Raw genomic sequence first — 19113 nt, 5'->3', positions numbered from 1 at the left:
AGGCTAACAGATCCAGTGCCTGTTAGGCTGTTATTGCTTCTGTTTTCATGAGGAATATTATACATACTTTAAATGCATGCCAAGTATTAAACACATTTTTTTTCAGGTCAAGGAATAACAATTACAGGTGTCAGAAAATTGGCAGTGTCTTAATGGTAGGAACTGTAAAATTTCTAGAAAGCTTGTGACAGACAGCTCTGCATTGTACTGGTTTTGCTTTGCAGAATTACCAATTGTATAATATAAACGAAGTCCCTTTCTTCAGTGAAAGGTGACCATCAAAACCCAAGGTAAAACAGACTCCACCCAAAAGCTTCTTTAAAATTTTGAAGATAATAGGATTGTTTTTTTAGACAAAGCTAGTGCACAGTGAGGAATGCATACATTGCAGTAATTGCAACCCCTGAATTTTACGTGCCTTTGCCCTGGCGTACTGAGAACATGATCTTCGCACTGTATCATGGTGCTGAGGCTGGTCAGGATAGCTAACTGACTTGACCGGCCTTTTAGCATTTGCCTTTTCCTTGCTGCTTTGTACTGCTGGGGGCTTGAGCTGGCCGCCTTCATGTGCATTGCTGCTTTGATGGTTCAAGTGACAGGTCTAAACTACAGCTTTACCAACAGCTGCTTGACACTGACTCTTTCTTCATGAGGTACTAAGTAACAGGAGAGTCTGCAGTATAGTTTTCTATATAACTTTCAATCTTTGTGTAGCTAAGCAGGAGCTTAGGCTTTTTTTTTTTTTTTTTTTTTTTTTTTTTTTTTTTTTTTTTTTTTTTTTTTTTTTTTTTTTTTTTTTTTTTTGGCTAAATAATTAAAATAGATTTGATGTCAAAATCTAACTTCTGTTTAGAGTTTTTTTAATCTCTTCCTTCCTTGTTCCATAGTTGGGTTGAAACGCTATGTTGCTGGCATCTCTCACTTGCATAGTAACAGACTGTAGTCACAAAGGCCTAGGACTTTATTGAAGGATGGCAAGGAGGAATGGGGTGAGGGAAGAGTGTTCCAGCTTCAGTATATGTACAGGAGGGGGAATTTGGTTGCCACACAGTTTCAAGGACTGAACCCTAGTTTCAAGGTTTTCTCCTTACAAAGCTATATGCTGGCTCGATTGTGAGAGAGCAGATGTTCCAGCTCAGGTTCCCTTCCTAGTGCTAACCCCCTCATTATATGTACTTGACAGTGAATGGAAGTGTTTGCCGCAGCTGCTCCTCCCGAATATGTGCAGTTCTGCAGGCACTGAGGGTCATGTTTGGCCTTGCATTTAGCAAGAATGAAGCGAGGTGATTGTGGAAGTGAGAAATAAAGACTTGTAGTTCTTTGTACTCATCCTCTTTGTTTCTCATCCTCTTTTTTCTTTTATTGCATATATTTTAAAGAGACTGTGTAAGGATGAATATGTTTTATAATACACTTTGAGAATGAATGGGGAAGATTTTCCTTTAGAGATACCCTTAAATAATTTGCTCATAAATTCCAGTTCTTGCAAATCAAACTTCCATTTTCATCTGTTATGCACAGGAAGTCTTGAGTGCTTACTGATAACTGCTAAAAAGAGGAACATTAATCTAGGCTGTCATTCTCTGTCTTTAGAAGCTTTTTAGGTAATCTTGAAATATATAGAACTCCATGCTTTTAGCACAGAGGACAAGTAATTTTTAAAGACAGCCAGGGGTATATATAGAGCCAGCAGGGAAAGGTATATATGCTCCAATGGTCTGGCAAGGATAAAGGTTCTGAATTTTCTTTTTCTACAGCTCCAGCATTTTGTGTTCCTTGAGGGGGGAGCAGTGTGCAAATATGGCAGCAGAATGCAAGCTATCATGCAGTTTGTGGGATACCACTAGTTCTGTGTTTTTGTGTGCCTCCTTACAAAGGAGGTTTTTGCTTGTTTGTATTTTGGAAGTTTTAGATTCTTAGTGCAAGCTTTTTTTTTGTTTTTGTTTTAAAACATCAGACCGTTTCAGCCTAACTTCTCAACCTACTGCTAGTAGAGTTCAGAGCTGTCTTGCAGTAGCAGGACAGGATTTTCCTCACCCTTTCAGCCTAGATGGCAAGACTTCTGGGATAAGGGCCTGATGTTGGATGGAATGGTGCTTTGCTCTGATGATGGAAAGTCTGTGGGATGTTATGACCAAGTAGCTTTGCAGAGCTTCTTATTAACAGCAAGACAGCACTGGGATGCCTTTGTATTGAGGAAGGAAATAAGGCATATTTGTGAATGTTTGTTTTACCCAGATAACTAATGAGACTCCTTTTAAGGTTTAAGGGATCATCTCCTAAGGTTTAATATGGCTTCTCTACAACAGATGCCAAACTAGCGTGAATTGAAACTTCAGCATTGGTTTGACCCAAGGATGCAGTGAACCACTACCTACTTTATTAATTTCTGTTCTCTCTCTAGGGAGAGCTGGAGAGACAGTTGCTCCAGGCTAATCCCATCCTGGAGGCCTTTGGAAATGCCAAGACAGTAAAAAATGACAACTCCTCAAGATTTGTAAGTATTACTATCTGGCATGGGTGCCAGTATTCTAGACTTTTCAGAGGGAAGACTTGGTCTGGTTTTGGGTGAATTGCTGTCTAGGATAAGACAACTGTCTGTGAGTGTCTTCCTTCAAATTAATCTGGAAAGTGAATTTTATTGAGTGAGTTATCCAGAACAGGCCTGATAGGTCTCTGGCCAGGATCATCTATACTGATATTTGTTTTAAGTTTATTACAGTCAGTTTTATTCTGGAGAGCAAATACTGGTCCTTGTTTTGCTTGCTCTGGAAAGCAGTGGACAGCATCTGAGAGGCAGATGGAGGAGCCAGATCTGGAAATAAATGAAAATGGTTGAAGCCAACAGTGAGGGAGGTGGACTGTCTAGATCATCTAGCACATGAAACTGAAGAGACCATGGATGTGGGAATCCAAGCTGAAACATAATGGATTTGAATCATAGGCTGGCTGAATGTCAGAAGTGCCTGGAAGCGTTTGGTGTCTTGTTTGTTAAATTGCTGTTGAGAAGGTCCGCCAATAGGCAATGCTTGCGATCTGTTTTGCCGAAAACCTCTGTGACTTGCTCTGAATTTTCTTTCCCAGATTAAAAAGAGAAGGTTTACCCTTGCTCTTTACTGCTGTTACCAGAATGAATACTAATTTTAGTGCTATTATCTTTCTCTTAGGGCAAGTTCATCAGAATCAACTTTGATGTCAATGGCTACATTGTTGGAGCCAATATTGAAACCTGTATCCTTTCTGTAACTTCTTAAAGGGAGAAATGAAAGGTTATAGAGGTGGCAATAATGTGCCTAGCAATCTCTTCACAGCTGATTTTCTGTTTGTCAGGTCAAGAAAGTGGTAGGACCCACTTAAATTTACGCTAGTGAGATTACTGTTGTGCTCTCCAGTTTCTTCATATAGTATTTTGTGATCTTTGTGATCATGGCGGAAATCTTTTCTGATTGAATGAATTCTAATCTTAGAATGCTGAAATGGAAGCATAGACTGCGATGAGATAAACAGCTTTGGAATTTCATAAGCAATCCTCTCTTCTCTCCAAGGCAGGCAGGGATGAATAGCCACTGTTTTTTTTCTGGAGGGTTTGTGGTTTTTTTGTTAAGTTTCATCATAGCCGTTATTCAGAAGCTGGCAGAACTGAGGTGAGAAGGTCAGTGGATTGTTGACTGATAATATTGGTAAATCAATATCCCTGATGACTGTTTTGAGGAGAACATCAGGTAGTACGAGTTTTTACTTTTGTGATAGAACAGGAAGTGATTTGTAGGTTCTGCCATATGCCTTGACTCTTTGAAGATCTGCTGGAGAAATCACGTGCAATTCGTCAAGCCAAAGAGGAGAGAACCTTCCACATCTTCTACTACCTGCTGTCGGGGGCAGGGGAGCATTTGAAGAGTAAGTATGATTTTGTTGTAGTTAAGGGGTTCCCCTTATCACAACGGAGGGTCCAAACCACTTGTGTGCTAGGACCTGCTCCTTCATAGTTTCTTGTCTCTGCCTTTTAGACGTGGATACACCTTCTCCACTGCTTCTGTACACTCATACATCCGTCTGCCCTCCCCCTGCCCTTCTCAGTTCCTGAAAACTTGCTTCTCTGGTTCCTTCCTGCACTTGTCTCCTTGCCAGCAATGACTCTACACCCTTCCTTATCTAAATCACTGTCCCATGTTTAGTCTCGTCTTGCATGATGTAAACCCTTCTAGTGCAGCAATGGTCCTGCTGTGATGTGCTTGGCATTTAACTGACTGGAGCAAAGCTGCTAGCACGTAAGCAGCTCTGAGAAGTCTGTGATCCTAGCACCCCTAGTTTTAATGCTTCAGCCTAGTAATCAGGATCCATGTTGTGCGAGAGCTGCGAATTGGTCTGGAGGAAGGACAGAAGGAGACGACTTTTCTCATAGTTGCTACTGTTTCAAGAGCTATATGTTAACTTTCATCTGACTTGAAACAAATGAGGTGTCTGAAATGAAAAGCAAATTTACTTTCAAGTTAATCCCTGCCTCTTATAGACTTAAGGTATAATGATGATTGACACTGCTTTGGTGGAGTAGTCCTGAGGGAGGGAATAGAAAGAAATAAATCAGAAAGACTCCAGTTTTATCTGAAATACATTAAATGTTCAGCCTGCAGTAGCACTGGGCTTAATCCTAGGTTCTTCTAGCACCTGCTAGCATATGCAGGTCAGAAATTTGATTTCAGTGGTAGCTTGGTGTCTATTTAAGAAAACAAAAGGAAAAAAGTCGTAGTAACTTTTTTCTCAATTCTTTCCTAAGCTGATCTGCTGCTGGAGCCTTACAACAAATACCGCTTCCTTTCCAATGGGCACGTTACGATCCCGGGTCAGCAAGACAAAGATATGTTTCAGGAGACCATGGAAGCAATGAAGATCATGGGCATCCCAGATGAGGAACAGATGGGTATGAATCTTCTAAGGGGCTTGAAAATGCAAGGAAATGAAAAAAGGAACAGATCGTGTCTCTCTGGAGCTTTTTGTGCTGGGGTTCTTTCTTTGAGAGTTTTGGGTGTTTTGTTGACTTTATTTTGTCTGTTGTCTAATTCCTACCCTCCTTCCCTGCCCCACAAGTGAACAGTGCACAAGTAATAAATTTAGCAGGTTTGGATTGACCCACCTCCAGATCTACCAGCAGGTTATACACTTAACGTTGGAAGTTGATCAGCTAATGAAAACATGTTTCTGTTGTTTTTATTTCCAGTCTGAGGACTGTATGTCCAGTTTTTAAATAACACATCCAAGATACAAGAATCCCTTCATTCTCTTATGCTATGCATGACTGGTTTGCTCCCCCTATTCCTAAGCAGTGGTTTTTAAAGTATGTAATCCAACCACTGCTGGATTAGTACTTGGAGAATGGCCTGGTCCTAGTGCCTTTCTTTCCAGCTTAACGCTGAACTGCTGATCAGAAATTAATATTGTCTGATTCTGGGAGCACAGTAGCATGACAGGGAAGCTAGAATTGCATGCAGCCAGCACAAAGTGTAGTGATAGTATTCACCAGAGCTCTGTGCTGTCTCATTCATGATCTGCCTTACTAGTTGGGAACCAGTGTTGTGCAAAATCTCACTTTGTAAATATATAAGGTCTTCTGAAACTAGAACTAATTTGTCTCTACACTGAAGCAAGCATCTGTGGTGTTTTGAGGTCACCACCTCTGTTGGAGGCTGTAGGGAATACGTGCCTATGCCTTAACTATTGCTCTTCACAGTCCAGCCTGCTATAAATCCACGCTATCGTTACCCAGTTTAATATGCATCTTGATATCCTGAATCATCTGAGGCTGAAACTGCTTTGTGGAGGTGAAGAGAAATTTGCCTGAACCGAATAAAGGAATTGGCAGCCTAACTTATTGTCAGGATGTCCTGCTACATTCAGTGTTTTGAGCTGGGTTTTTAATGTATGCTCTAGGGCATGACTTTGCTGTCACATAGATGAGCTGTTGGTTCCAGCCACTACAGCTTTAGTGTTCTGCAGTTGCTGTTCAAAGTGTGAAGTGTGTTAATATTTCCTATAGGCTACATACAGTAGCTGGCTTATGTAGTTTTTACATAAAGTCTAAACACTATCTTCGTTTATGAGACAACATCAAAACAAGCTGTCTGTCAAGTGCCAGGACTCCAGACTCAGCTGTCAAACCACTGAGTTTCATAACATACCACTAAGAATGTATATGTTTCTTTTCTGTTAGTCCTGATGTAGCATATGCGGAGCCTTTGTTTGCTCTGCTATCAAAAAGATGTTGGTTTAAAACATGTTTCTGTAACAGGTAGAAATTGGGGGATGAAAAAGCATTTGGTACGAGATCCCCCTTGCCAAGTGACTGGCAGTTTACTTTGCTCAAGGCAACTAGAAGCTGTTATGCAATGAGCTTTGATTGATACACGGTGAAAATTGAATTGATGCTATGGCATTGAAAAATGTCTTTCCTGACCTAGCAGCTAATGCTGCTTTTTGTGATGTGCACCATTCAAAGTGCACAAATGTATCATTAGCAATGGGTGGGGTGCTTCAGCACATAAATAGTATTAGTTATGGCACAGGCACTTCTGTCCACATTCTGCTGCCCTTCGTACAGTATAACGTATGTCTCTATGGACTACAGACCTTAGTCAGAGAGCTGAAAGTGATACAAGGTTAAAGGATTAAAATCTTCTTTCTCTTAATTGGTTTGTGCTCTTAATAACTATCTCTTGCCTGGATTTAAGAGTAGTCATTGAGGAAAATAGTGAATTTTGGCCCTTTCACAGAGAACAAACATTTTATCAAAAAATATAGATGATGTGCGGTGGCACATTACCCTCAGTCCTGTCTCCCACTTCACTATAGTGATGTTGAGAATGGGTAGATTTCCAGGCTATGTGGACTTGCATAGGAGAAACAGGGAAAGTCCAGTGTCCTGAATGGGAGTCCATTAGAGGATTTTGCCTGTGGTGCTTTTTCCAAATTCCGGAAAGATCCTTGAGATGTTGCAAAGGGCCTCTTAACCATGTCGGGAAAAATACCTGGGTCATATCAGGACTTTTGGTGATGTCTGACACTAAACTATTATTATTATTTTAAAAGGTCTGCTGAAGGTTATCTCAGGTGTTCTTCAACTTGGCAACATAGTCTTCAAGAAGGAGCGTAATACAGACCAAGCCTCTATGCCAGACAATACAGGTAAGTAATGTCCTTTCCCCCTGCCAAAGAAAAATGCAGAAAAATGCCTAGAGGAAGTTCTTGCAAGTACAAGAATATGTTACAGTATGTAGGGAATGCTGGAGTCCTGTTTCTCTATGAGGTAAATTATTTGTCTCAGGAGCTGATGTGCTCCTTCAGTACGCTCTGTTTTGCCAGACGTGTGTTTGCAGCCACCCATGGGCTGGAATGTGGCGCTGTTCTTGTGACGAGGAAGGCAGGAATTATACATGATGACCAGATGAAAAGCAATATGTAGTGTGTTTTTAACCAAGCTCCTACAAACTGTATTATCAGACTTTAAGGAATGTTTTTTGCCAGCTATGTAGGTAGACTTGTAACTGTAAGAGTAAGGCGGATAGTTTAGTGGTGGGTATGAAGATTGTGTACGTATATTAACTGCACTGCCCATTGTTGCAAGTGTAAATAGTACCATGTTTCATGTGATAGAAGAAGGCTGTCGGCTGGAAGACTTAACTCTTAGACCTTCATTGTAGATGTACTGCAGAAATATAAATGGTAGCTAATCTATCTTTAAGTGTTTTTATTTTTTACTGTTATTGTTATGGAAAATATGCTCTAAATGGCATTTTGGGGAAGAGAATAAACCATTTGGGATTTAGATTTTGAATCTGAAATATAGACTTGCCTCAAAGATTAATCTGTAGCTGAAGACAGAACAGTTAGCTTGATTAAGACCACCATTACTTGTCTTATCTTTAAATTGATTACAGACTACGAAATTTCTCAAGCTTCTGTGTTATGAGTTAGTGGTATGAGAGTATGGCTTCAAATTGACCATCATGACTTCTGGAGAACTTTGGTAACCTGTAGAATGGGTTTCAAGAGTTTTTGGGCGATTTTTTTTTTGGTTTTGAAGATACCTTTCCTTTGTTTAACATTCTTTGTTTAACATTTTTTATAAGCTGTTTCATTACTCTTTTGCAGGAATATTGTTCTCTTGCTTTCTGTGAGAGAAACAAAAGAAGATTAATCTCTGGGTTTTTTTACTGTTTTTAGCTGCTCAGAAAGTGTCTCACCTTTTGGGTATCAATGTGACGGATTTCACTAGAGGTATCCTGACTCCTCGCATCAAAGTTGGGCGAGACTATGTCCAGAAAGCTCAGACCAAAGAACAGGTATGCATTCTCTAGAAGTGAATGAGTACTCTAGTTTTCAATCTTGTCATCAGAAAGCTAACAAATGTATTAGGTTTCTGTAGCGTTTAATAACCAACTTTGATCACAATGTACGGCAACCACACTTCAGTAATGCAGCACATATACTGCTTCGAGTATTTGCTCACTTTATCTGTATAAAGATAGAATCACCCTGCTCCTCTGGCACTTTTTCTCATCTGGAAAAAGAAGAAAAAAAAAAAAAAGAGACTGCAACTCCCCTCATATTGGTGACTGGCTGTCCCAAAGGATTAAGTTCCTTCAGAGCTCTATGCAAGGGTGATACTTTCAAGTTGTGGAAATACAGAAAGCACCATTTTTTTTGTAGGTCAGCTGCAAGAGTGGAATAATTTGCTGCTCATTCTATTCCTGATTATAAATTTTGTAACATTCTTGAATCAGGTTGTGCTGTAAATGAAACCTGACCTTGGAGCTGGTGGCCTCCTGAATGGAGCAAAGCCCCTGTGCTTACTCACTGTATGGCTTCTTTATGAACACACCCTTATTCTACACGTAAATAAACATGCCTCTGTAATATGAAAGTGATTAAGAAGAGAGTCTGGAAGTCGAGAAATTGTCACAGGCTGCCTTCCATTTTGATATTTAATTTCTTACTACACACAGTATTTTTGTTTTAATCACAAGTAAGGTCGTGACATGGGAGGGAGGAATGTGGCTTCACAAATGCTGAATTACAAAAGAATTTAAAGAATTGAGCCTATGAAACATGCTGTGTTACTATAGTTTTTGGAGGTGATGGGCATAATTTTTTTTCCTGAATACCAGACATTGGTTTCTCAGGGAGGATCCCAAAATTTGGCTTTGACATACTAATTTAGTAAGACAAATTCTTTGCTCTTGTTTATGGAGTATCTCTTTGCTGTCTGCTTTTCATTGGGAATAACATGTGACATGAGCCTTGTTCAGTGAGTTTGGTGGTGGAGAGAAAAATCTCAGACTACAGCTGGAGCATTAGATGCCAAAACACTGTAATCTGTGCCTTCCGTTGGACTTTAATGTAACTCCTGGTCTTTGTCTTTTTCCTATTTAGGCTGACTTTGCCATTGAAGCGCTGGCTAAAGCCACTTATGAACGTATGTTCCGGTGGCTGGTTATGCGAATCAACAAGGCATTGGATAAGACCAAGCGACAGGGTGCATCCTTCATTGGAATCCTTGACATTGCTGGCTTTGAGATTTTCGAGGTAAGGAGATGTCAGGTCCTTGCACTCAGCACAGTTTGCCTTGGAGCAAAGACCGCTGATGGAAATTGCTTTAGAACAGAAAAAGGCCAGTATAGTTTTGGAAAGGATGTGTATTCTACTTGAGTTATTTGAGATCTCTGCTGATGTGAGCTGTCAGATATTAACTAACTTAAGTGGTTAATTCTTCCGAATTTTATGTATTCTACAAATGTTTTATCTCATTGCTCTATATTCTGGTGCTTGCATCGTTTTTGGCATGTGCATTAGAATTATTTTATTTTCACAGTTCCATGTGTTCTTGATTCTTCGTAGCTCACAGCTTAAAGAGTTTGCTAATCTACAAACAATTTTTTAAAAATGTCTTGTGGAATTATGGATCAGCACTGGACTTATAAAATTTCATGTCCCATTAGTCTGTCCCAAAACATCTAAGGGATGACCTGACCAACCTAGTGGTCTTCTACAACAAACTGGCTACATTGGTGGAGAGGGGAAGAGCTATGGATGCCATCTATCTGCACTTCTGTAAAGCCTTTAACACGGTCCCCCACAACAACCTTCTCTCCAAATTGGAGAGATACGCATTTCACGGATGGTCTATTTGGTGGATGAGGAATTGGTTGCATAGTCATATCCAGAGTGGTCAATGGCTTGATGTCCAGATGGAGATCAGTGACAAGTGGTATCCCTCAGGGGTCTGTACTGGGATCAGTGCTGATTAGTATCTTCATCAGTGACACAGACAGTGGGACTGAGTGCACCTCAACAAGTTTGCAGATGACACTAAGCTGAGTGGTGAAGCTGACACGCGACAAAGAAGGGATGCCATCCAGAGAGACCTGAACAAGCTGGAGAAGCGGGCCTATGTGAAAGTCATGAGGTTCAACAAGGCCAAGCGCACCTGGGTCAGGGCAATCCTTAGTATCAATACAGGCTGGGGGTGCTGTGATTGAGAGCAGCCTTGTAGAAAAGGACTTGGGGTACTGGTGGATGAAAGGCTGGACATGAATTGGCAATTTGCGCTCACAGCCCAGAAAGCCAACCATGTGCTGGGCTGCATCAAAAGAAGCATGGCCAGCAGGTTGAGGGGGTGATTCTGCCCTTCTGCTCCACTCTCGTGAGACCCCACCTCAAATGCTCTGTCCAGCTCTGGAGCCCTCAGCACAAGAATGATGTGGATCTGTTGGAGTGGGTCCAGCCACAAAAATATTCGGCTCTAAGGACAGGCTGAGAGAGTTCGGGTTGTTAGACCTGGAGAAGAGAAAGCTCTTGGGAGACCTTATAGAGGCCTTCCAGTTCTTAAAGGGGACCTATAAGAAAGATGGGGTCAATCTGTGTAGCAGGTCCTATTGCAACAGGACAAGGAGTGATGGTTTTAAACTAAAAGAGGGGAGATTTAGACTAGATAGGAGGAAGAAGTTTTTTTATTACGAGGGTGGTGAAACACTGGCACAGGTTGCCCACAGAGGTGGTAGGAGCCCCATCCCTGGAAACATTCCAGGTCAGGTTGGACAGAGCTCTGAGCAACCTGATCTAGTTGAAGATGTCCCTGCTCACTGCAGGGGAGTTGGACTAGATGACCTTTGAAGGTCCCTTCCAACCCAACCCATTCTATGATTCTATAATCTGCTGAAACCTACTGGCGTCATTAAAAATTGTTAGAAATGCTTTCTTCTTCCTGTTGATGAGCTTTGGAAAAGGCAAAGACAGGGCAGACCAAATCAGTTCCAGCATAAATCTGACCTGCGTATGCTCCTTTCTGCAAGAAGCTGAAAATCAGGGATCTATATGTGGTTTCGTGTATGGCTAAATGGATTTAGCAGCAGCTTCTTGATGCAGAAAAGAAGTGAACTTGCTCCTTTTCCCCTCTGCTGCTCCTGACTGCAACTGCTTCACCTCTCTAGGCCTGCGGAAGATGTTTTCTTAGGGTGTTTTATAATTGAATCATTCTGCAAAGGGGAATCTGAGCATAAAAACTGATGCAAGATAAATGTAGGAGAGGAAGAGCTGAAGGGAAGTTGAGGGAGAGATGGAAAAGAGGGGAAGGGGGAGCTCCCTCTGTAGGTGGCAGTGAACTGTTAGGCCAAACCATTAAGTCAATGCGAGAATAATTTTAGAATGTTGTTTTGCATTGTACTTAGCATCCTGCGGTTGCTTCAGACTATCAGAAATGAACTATCCTGCTGTTATCCCAGCCAGGCAGCTCCTGTCAGCCGGTGTTATGCTGTATCTGTCTCATGTGCAGCTGCAAAGAGAATTGCACTGATTTATTCATTAAATGGAAAACTAAGAAACAGAAAAGTAGGTTATTCCCTCCCCCCCAGTCTACCTTTGGTTTCATGGTTACTGGATCTCATGAAAAGGAGGTAATTGGAAATACATGGTTAGGAATTACTGAAACATGGAGGAAGTAGAAGACCATTCTCAGTAGCAGCTGCATTATATTTAATGTGGTCTAACATAAAAAAGCACTGTGGATTATTAACCTTGACCTTTCAGTCTGAAGAAATCTGGAGATGTGGAAGAATTTTCCCTTATTTTCCTTGTTCTGGTTTTGTGTATGAGGGTTAAAAATGGACTTTCCAGTCCACATACTTTTAGGAATTTGTCTTCAGGCTTCTGTTGCTTCCTCTTTCTATGATGAGGACTTGCCAGCTCTGAGTTTGTGAGAAAACTGGAGTCTTCTATTTCTGAGCTGAGTAGCTGCAGTAATTCTTCTGCTGTTTACAACTAAACATTCTTTCTCAAAGTCAGAGGAAGAGTGTGTATGAACTTCTGTAAGGATTGCAGCAGAGATGCAGCAGCACGTGACAGGAACAACAGTTGATAAACAGATGGCTGCCCTCTCCACACAGGACACTAGCTTAAATTTCTGAACTACAGATGTGATCTTTCATAAGAGAATAGTAGGTGTGTCTTCAAAAACAACTGATCAAACATCTTTCCACCTTTTTCTTCATTAGCTGAACTCCTTTGAGCAGTTGTGTATTAACTACACAAATGAAAAGCTGCAGCAGCTCTTTAACCACACCATGTTCATTCTGGAGCAAGAGGAGTACCAGAGGGAGGGCATAGAGTGGAATTTCATTGACTTTGGCCTGGATCTACAGCCCTGCATTGACCTCATAGAGAAGCCGGTAAGCTTGTTCTTCTACGATCATAGCAGCAAGAAATGTCTGCACTAATTTTGTCGTTGAGCACGTAACCTCTACCTGTGGTCTGGAAACCGGCTTTCTAGCTTTTGTAATCCTATGCTGACACTGTGCTGTACTTAGAAACAGATGTGAACTGGTTCCACTTTGTCAGAAAGTATGTCACCAGTGGATCTCTTAGTACTAGTTCTGTAGGAAATGTTGCATGAATATAGATCTAATCAGCCACTTTTTCCTCTCACAAAATTGTCTTCATTTCTGAAGATCTGCATGACGCCAGATGTGTGTGTGGCTTATCATAAGTGGTGTGAACTTCCTTCCTTAACTATAAGCATGATGAGGAGCTGTGCATCTCTTGTTGCTTTCATTTTGCTCTAATGAAACCTGGAAACTTACAAATTTCATAGTGGATGTTGTAATAATAGTAAGGAGTAGTTTATGAAATGTTCTGCTGTGGTCCACTGCATTTAGACACCTGAATATTTGGAGAACAGTGTGATAGTGTTCCATCTTAATTTTTTTTTTCCACGTAATGTCATGGAAGAGACCTTCTCATAAAAACATTCACAATTCAGATGAGGATTTTTAAGAATTATTAACAATTTCTATTAGTATGGAAGTAATTGAACTGATACCACACAACAGGTGAATGTGATGGGGATCAGACATAGGTATCCTTTTTTGTTTCTAACCATCTAAGGATGTTAATTATTGATGTAGTCATGTGTTCAATGACATTTTGATGTTTCCCTTCTTTAAGGCTGGCCCTCCTGGTATACTGGCCCTGCTGGATGAAGAGTGCTGGTTCCCAAAAGCAACAGACAAAAGCTTTGTGGAAAAAGTTGTACAAGAACAAGGCACCCACCCCAAATTTCAGAAGCCAAAACAGCTGAAAGACAAAGCTGACTTCTGTATCATACATTATGCTGGGAAGGTAAGGAATTACTAGCGAAAATGTGAACATCAGAATGTCTGCAGTAGTTTCTAATGCATAACCACTGCTTCTTAGAAATGGCTATTTACCAAAATGGCTGCTTAGGGGAAACCAGTGGAAGATTGCACAAAGTTGTGCCACTGCTGTGGACCTTACAGGGCCTAAGAGAATTTGCCTACAAATTGTATATGTGTAGTTGAAGACATACCAAACCAACACCAATTTAAATTTATTCTCCGTGACTTAGTAAGATTGGAGGTATTTTTTAGAAACTCTGCCGCAGGACTTCATCACCAAAATAATGATGCAGTTGGTTTTTGTGTCACACTCTGAGTGGTGCCAAACTAGCATTGCAAATCCGTTCCCTTTACTGACAGAACAGAACATGCAGCTGTTTGTTAGGGTTTGAAATTTGTAGATATGCTTGCTTAGATGGCAAATCCAAGAATGATGAGGTAATCCGTTGCTGGTTGTGCAAACCTCAGTGCCACTCTTACAGACTTTGCAGGATCTTTTTCCATTTTGTGCTGCAGAAGATCCCCCAAGTTTCTTGATATGCTTATCTTCTCCAGGTGGATTATAAAGCAGATGAATGGCTGATGAAGAACATGGATCCGCTGAATGATAACATTGCTACTCTTCTCCACCAGTCATCGGATAAATTTGTGTCTGAGCTGTGGAAAGATGGTATGTAATTAAACTTAATCTCATTTGTTTTCTCTTGTTTTATGTGGAGGAGTTTGTTTGATCATCAGAAGTCTGTGATGAGCTGTGTTGCTTTTCTCTCTGAAGATTAAGCCACCAGGATGAGCATTATCTGGACCATTCTTTGCTTAGATCATGGTATTTCATTAAAAGTTCACTGTAACTCGAGAAATGTTCACTTGCATCAACTTAGGTTAAGTTTGCAGCATATATAGCAATTATTTCTTGAAACAAAGAATGCCACGATAAAATACGAATGCACCATTATGTCCCAGCAGCTTGCCTAGCTGCGACACTCAAACACAAGATCTGAGGTTTTCAGTCCTGCAACTAGTGTATTCTTTCTGCAGTGTCGTTCAGTATTTTACTCTCTCTTCTCTGGGTTTATCTGCTTTTGAGTCTTACTGTTGCTGTCACTTTCTGTGGTGGGTTTTCTTTGACATCTCTGTCTGTTGCAGAGATGCAGAACGTTCAGAGAGCCTATTTCTATCAACACTTTCCTATTCTTCATCTAGAACCAGGTGACTGAGAAATCCAGCTGTTGTGTCGTGTGTAATGCATCCTAGAGCCATGCAAGAAACGCTTCCGTTAACTTCTCTTTGTCCCTTTGTCATACCTGCTTGTCTTTCTTGTTCATTTCCTCTGCTTTCTGCTAGTAGCTCCTCACGGACTTTAAAACAAAAGTAAAACTCACCTTGCAAGTGGATACAAGGAAAATATCACATATTTGGGTGTTAAAGGTCGCTCTCGCAAGGCTTGCAGAGGAACAGCTAAAAGCAAATCCCTGACAATTGTTTAAATGTAGAGCTAGTAAGGCTGTATTTCTTGCAAGATTAGGAAGGAAGATTTCTGAGACTGCATTTAAACTGAAATCCAGTTTAACATTGATTCTAGTGCTGGGATTTGACTTCAGCTGATGATCATTTAAAAGGAAGTTAGTTTGGCAAAGGAACTTGTACTGCATGAAAAAAGGCCGTCAGCAACTCATGCCTAACAAAGCCTTTGCTTTGTGAGGCTCCTTTTGGACTTGAAATGTCAACTGAACCACAGCTTACCAGTTCTCATTTATTGTTCTTAGCTGGATCTTCTGTTGCAAGTGACTGTCCTTTTTGCTATCTTGGTGTAGATGGCAGGGCTCAAGATTTTTAAGAGGATTGTTCCAGCCACAATCTGGGACACTCTTCTGTGGATTTCCCTGTGATGTCATGTAGTAACATAACCTTCTTTTCTTTCTGTTAAGACAACCTTGACCCTATTCTAACAGCTGCTCTAGGAGTGAGCAGTTCTAAACTAATATCAGATGAAAATCAGTGTCCTTCCTTGTTTCTGCTTTTTTAGGGGTTTCTCTTAGCAGGTTTTTTTTTTTTTTAATTAGAATCCAGTTGAGCGCAAGTTGATATATTTTCTGAAGTTAAGACTGGAAGCCCGAGCGTAGGCATCAGTCAACTGCTAAAGATAAAGTGAAGTAATAGCTTGAAGCCCTTAATAAAAATGTACTGAGAGTGTGAAAATTTTTAGTGATACAGTTGGTTTTGATTGGGTGGATGAATTTTTATCTCCATATAGAAGAGTAGTGGGAAAAAGTAATGCTTTAGTTTCTTCTTGCCCTCGGTTCTCTGAGATCTAGCTGGCTTCTGTTGGGGGAAAAAAAAAAAAAAAGATCTGTGGAGTCCACCCATCAATGTGATAGCTCATCAGCACTTGGATGTCTCTGTGGCATAGTGGAGAAACTGTTGGGGCAGGGAGTTCTGGCTTTCTCCTAGTGGTATTGTTCACTTCTCCATCATAGAATACTTGTACTCCAAAAATAACTCAAACAGTGGTATCTTGAGGTTCGGTTTCTGTCATGCCTTTTACTACGTTTGCTCAGTTTACAAGGAGATACGGCTTTTCTGATCACCAGCTGTGACAGTTCTGCCTGTAAAACAAGAGTGAAGCTGGGCCTCTCTTCTAACTGTGGCCCCTTCTGAGTCAGAGTTAACTAATAGTTGACTCTGCTGGGCTAGCAGCTAGAGCTCTTGGTTTGTTTGTTTTCATCATAATCCAAGCAAATAGAAGCATCCGAAACTCACTTCTAGATTGCTCTTCCAAAGCATCAGTAGAATATGTTTGGGAATAACTTTGGCTCCATCACTCCTGTAGTGAGCTGTTGCTTTTTTTCCTTCCTGCTCCTATCCCTGCACAAATTCTGTACAGGAGTCGACATCTGTGTAGAGATGAAGCAAAAAGGATCCTGCAGCTCCTCTCATTTATCCCGTTCTATCCAGACGTTCTTTGTACATTCCAATGCTTCCTTTGTTTGTGGCAGAATCTTAACGCTCTTTCTTATGCTCTCTCTGTAGTGGACCGTATTGTTGGGCTGGATCAGGTAGCTGGTATGTCAGATACCGCGTTGCCTGGGGCCTTTAAAACCAGGAAGGGTATGTTCCGAACAGTGGGGCAGCTTTACAAAGAACAACTGGCTAAACTGATGGCTACCTTGAGGAACACCAACCCCAACTTCGTCCGTTGCATTATCCCCAACCATGAGAAAAAGGTAAAGACAGTTATAACAGTACAGCCCACGCAGCCTTACATAGGATTCCTGGGGCATGTGGCTGGGTGGCTATCTTTTGTCAGGATTTGCAAGAGATCTTAAAGAGGTCCTGTTTTCTCAGATTATTTTTTTAAGGTCATTCTAAATAACTGGATACTTACTAAAATTTTGGAGACTGATGTTTGCAGTTCTTGTTATGGTGGTATAAATGCTTTCAATTGCTTGTCACTGGAAAAGAGAGAACTGGATGCTTTTGTAAAAACTTTGAGGTATTTATAAATTATACTTTTTCCTTGCTAGGCTGGAAAACTAGATCCCCACTTGGTCCTTGACCAGCTTCGCTGTAATGGAGTGCTGGAGGGAATCCGTATTTGTCGTCAAGGTTTCCCCAACAGAGTCGTATTTCAGGAATTCAGGCAAAGGTAAGGCCTAGAAAAGAATCGAAGCAGTCTTTGCCCCAGCCGGTTTAAGATGTAAGTGCAGAAATTGGAAGTATTGTATTGCAGCTAGATTGCCGCTATTTTCAAAGGCAACGCGTCTGTCCTTTGGCATTCCCTGGCACAAAGCCTGACAGAAGCGTCTTTGGCTTTCTTTAGCAAGCATGTAGTTAAGGTGAGTCGTGGAGGACCATCTATGACTGCTGCTTCATACTGTGTTGTCTAGAGATGCAATTTTTTTTCTTCTAACGAGACTGTAAACTGTCAAACTCCTAATGGCTCAGAAACACGTTACTGATTTTTTTGTTGTTGTTGTTGTTTTCAAATATACTTGTATAACAAGTCTAATGCTTTGTCCTTTTCAGATACGAAATCTTAACTCCAAATGCAATTCCCAAAGGATTTATGGATGGGAAGCAGGCTTGTGTGCTGATGGTAAGACGTCCCAGAAACTCTACTTGAATAGAGTAAACTTTATGGGTGTGGTTTGGAAATTGCAGTTGCGCATGTTAAATATATCTTGTACTCACAGACCAAAATTCCAGAGTCAAATGTTTTGTCTGAGAGGAGCGTGCAAAAAGTTTTTTCTCTTGGCTTTGTGGGTGGAGGCTTTTGGCTAGCGTGAGGTTCAATAATCCTAGGCAAAGAGGATTTTTCTTTCACGGATGCATACATGTTAAGGTGCTAGCACTATTCATGGAATCAAAATGCTTAGAAGCATTAAAGTTATCTATAGCACATGCTTTTTAAAATATGACCTTCAATAAACTTTTTGTAATGGCCAGCTGATGACAAACACTTTCAGTGAAGGCTCCTATTAACTTCTGCAGAATTGCCTGCTTCAAAGGGAAAGCTTTGGCTCTGGAGCTTGAGGACTAGGGGAGATGAATTTGGCTGTAAGGGATTCCCTTTTTCTATCTTACAGGAGTATACCTTATTCCTCTTAACTGGTGTAAGTTGACAGCAAATCCTTTAAAGGATGGAAAGATTAGTTGGGCTGCCTTTTTCTGACAAAGGTTAGGACTGGGAAAAAATAAATAGGAGGAATGAATAGATGTGTTTCCTTTAGGAAAGAAGAGGGCTCTTGGGACCAAGCATACGTTTCTCACAGCATCCGTGTAGTTCAGTGTACTTGATGCAGTGTTGTATGAAACAATGGTTGCCTCCATTTTATGCTGTGCTTAGCTGAGCTCAAATTCCTCTAACTGGGACAAGACTTTATTGGGAGCTAGCAACTTTGGTTGGGCTGAGTGGCTCATTGTGGGAAAGGATATTTGCAGCCACGGCATGCAAATATGTTTTGTGATGTTTCACATGTAACGGTCTTTGCAGGAGATAAATTCTTCTCTTTCTCGTTTTAGATCAAAGCATTGGAGCTGGATTCCAACCTTTACCGAATTGGACAAAGTAAAGTGTTTTTCAGAGCTGGAGTCCTTGCTCATCTGGAAGAAGAGAGAGATCTGAAGATCACAGATGTCATTATTGGCTTCCAAGCATGCTGCAGAGGCTACTTGGCCAGAAAGTAAGGACCGTGTTTGGTAAAGTACATTATAAACATGTGCCTTTCTCCTATGTAGGTTCAAGTTTCTCTTAAAAAAAAAAGCTGACTAGAAATCATTTTTTGTCAGAAAGGCCGTGATTTATTTGTTGTATATAACAGTTGGCAGTGTTTTAGGGTGTTTTAGGGCTTTTTGATCTCTGTAATGCTGGACTTCAGGTACCTGCAAGAAACTCCATGTGCTGCAATCCCAGATACTACCAGAGCAGCAGGAA

The 19113-nt window shown here is 40.9% G+C and overlaps 1 protein-coding gene across 1 annotated transcript in view; it reads left to right on the top strand.

The window, feature by feature from the left end:
* LOC104491658 (myosin-9-like) overlaps positions 1 to 19113 on the top strand; it is a 55737-nt gene that overhangs the window by 19977 nt on the left and 16647 nt on the right. The window contains 14 exon segments of the mRNA XM_010134148.1: positions 2405 to 2497; positions 3168 to 3231; positions 3799 to 3897; positions 4775 to 4918; positions 7081 to 7176; positions 8215 to 8333; positions 9424 to 9576; positions 12540 to 12713; positions 13489 to 13662; positions 14235 to 14349; positions 16710 to 16903; positions 17204 to 17325; positions 17706 to 17775; positions 18702 to 18862. Of these exon segments, the coding sequence (XP_010132450.1) occupies positions 2405 to 2497; positions 3168 to 3231; positions 3799 to 3897; positions 4775 to 4918; positions 7081 to 7176; positions 8215 to 8333; positions 9424 to 9576; positions 12540 to 12713; positions 13489 to 13662; positions 14235 to 14349; positions 16710 to 16903; positions 17204 to 17325; positions 17706 to 17775; positions 18702 to 18862 (1778 nt within the window).

The sequence above is a fragment of the Buceros rhinoceros genome, unplaced genomic scaffold, assembly GCF_000710305.1.
Source record: "Buceros rhinoceros silvestris isolate BGI_N320 unplaced genomic scaffold, ASM71030v1 scaffold5130, whole genome shotgun sequence".
Lineage (NCBI taxonomy): Eukaryota > Metazoa > Chordata > Aves > Bucerotiformes > Bucerotidae > Buceros > Buceros rhinoceros.
The sequence above is the reverse complement of the archived record's forward strand: the minus strand, read 5'-3'. Positions and strand labels throughout refer to the sequence as shown.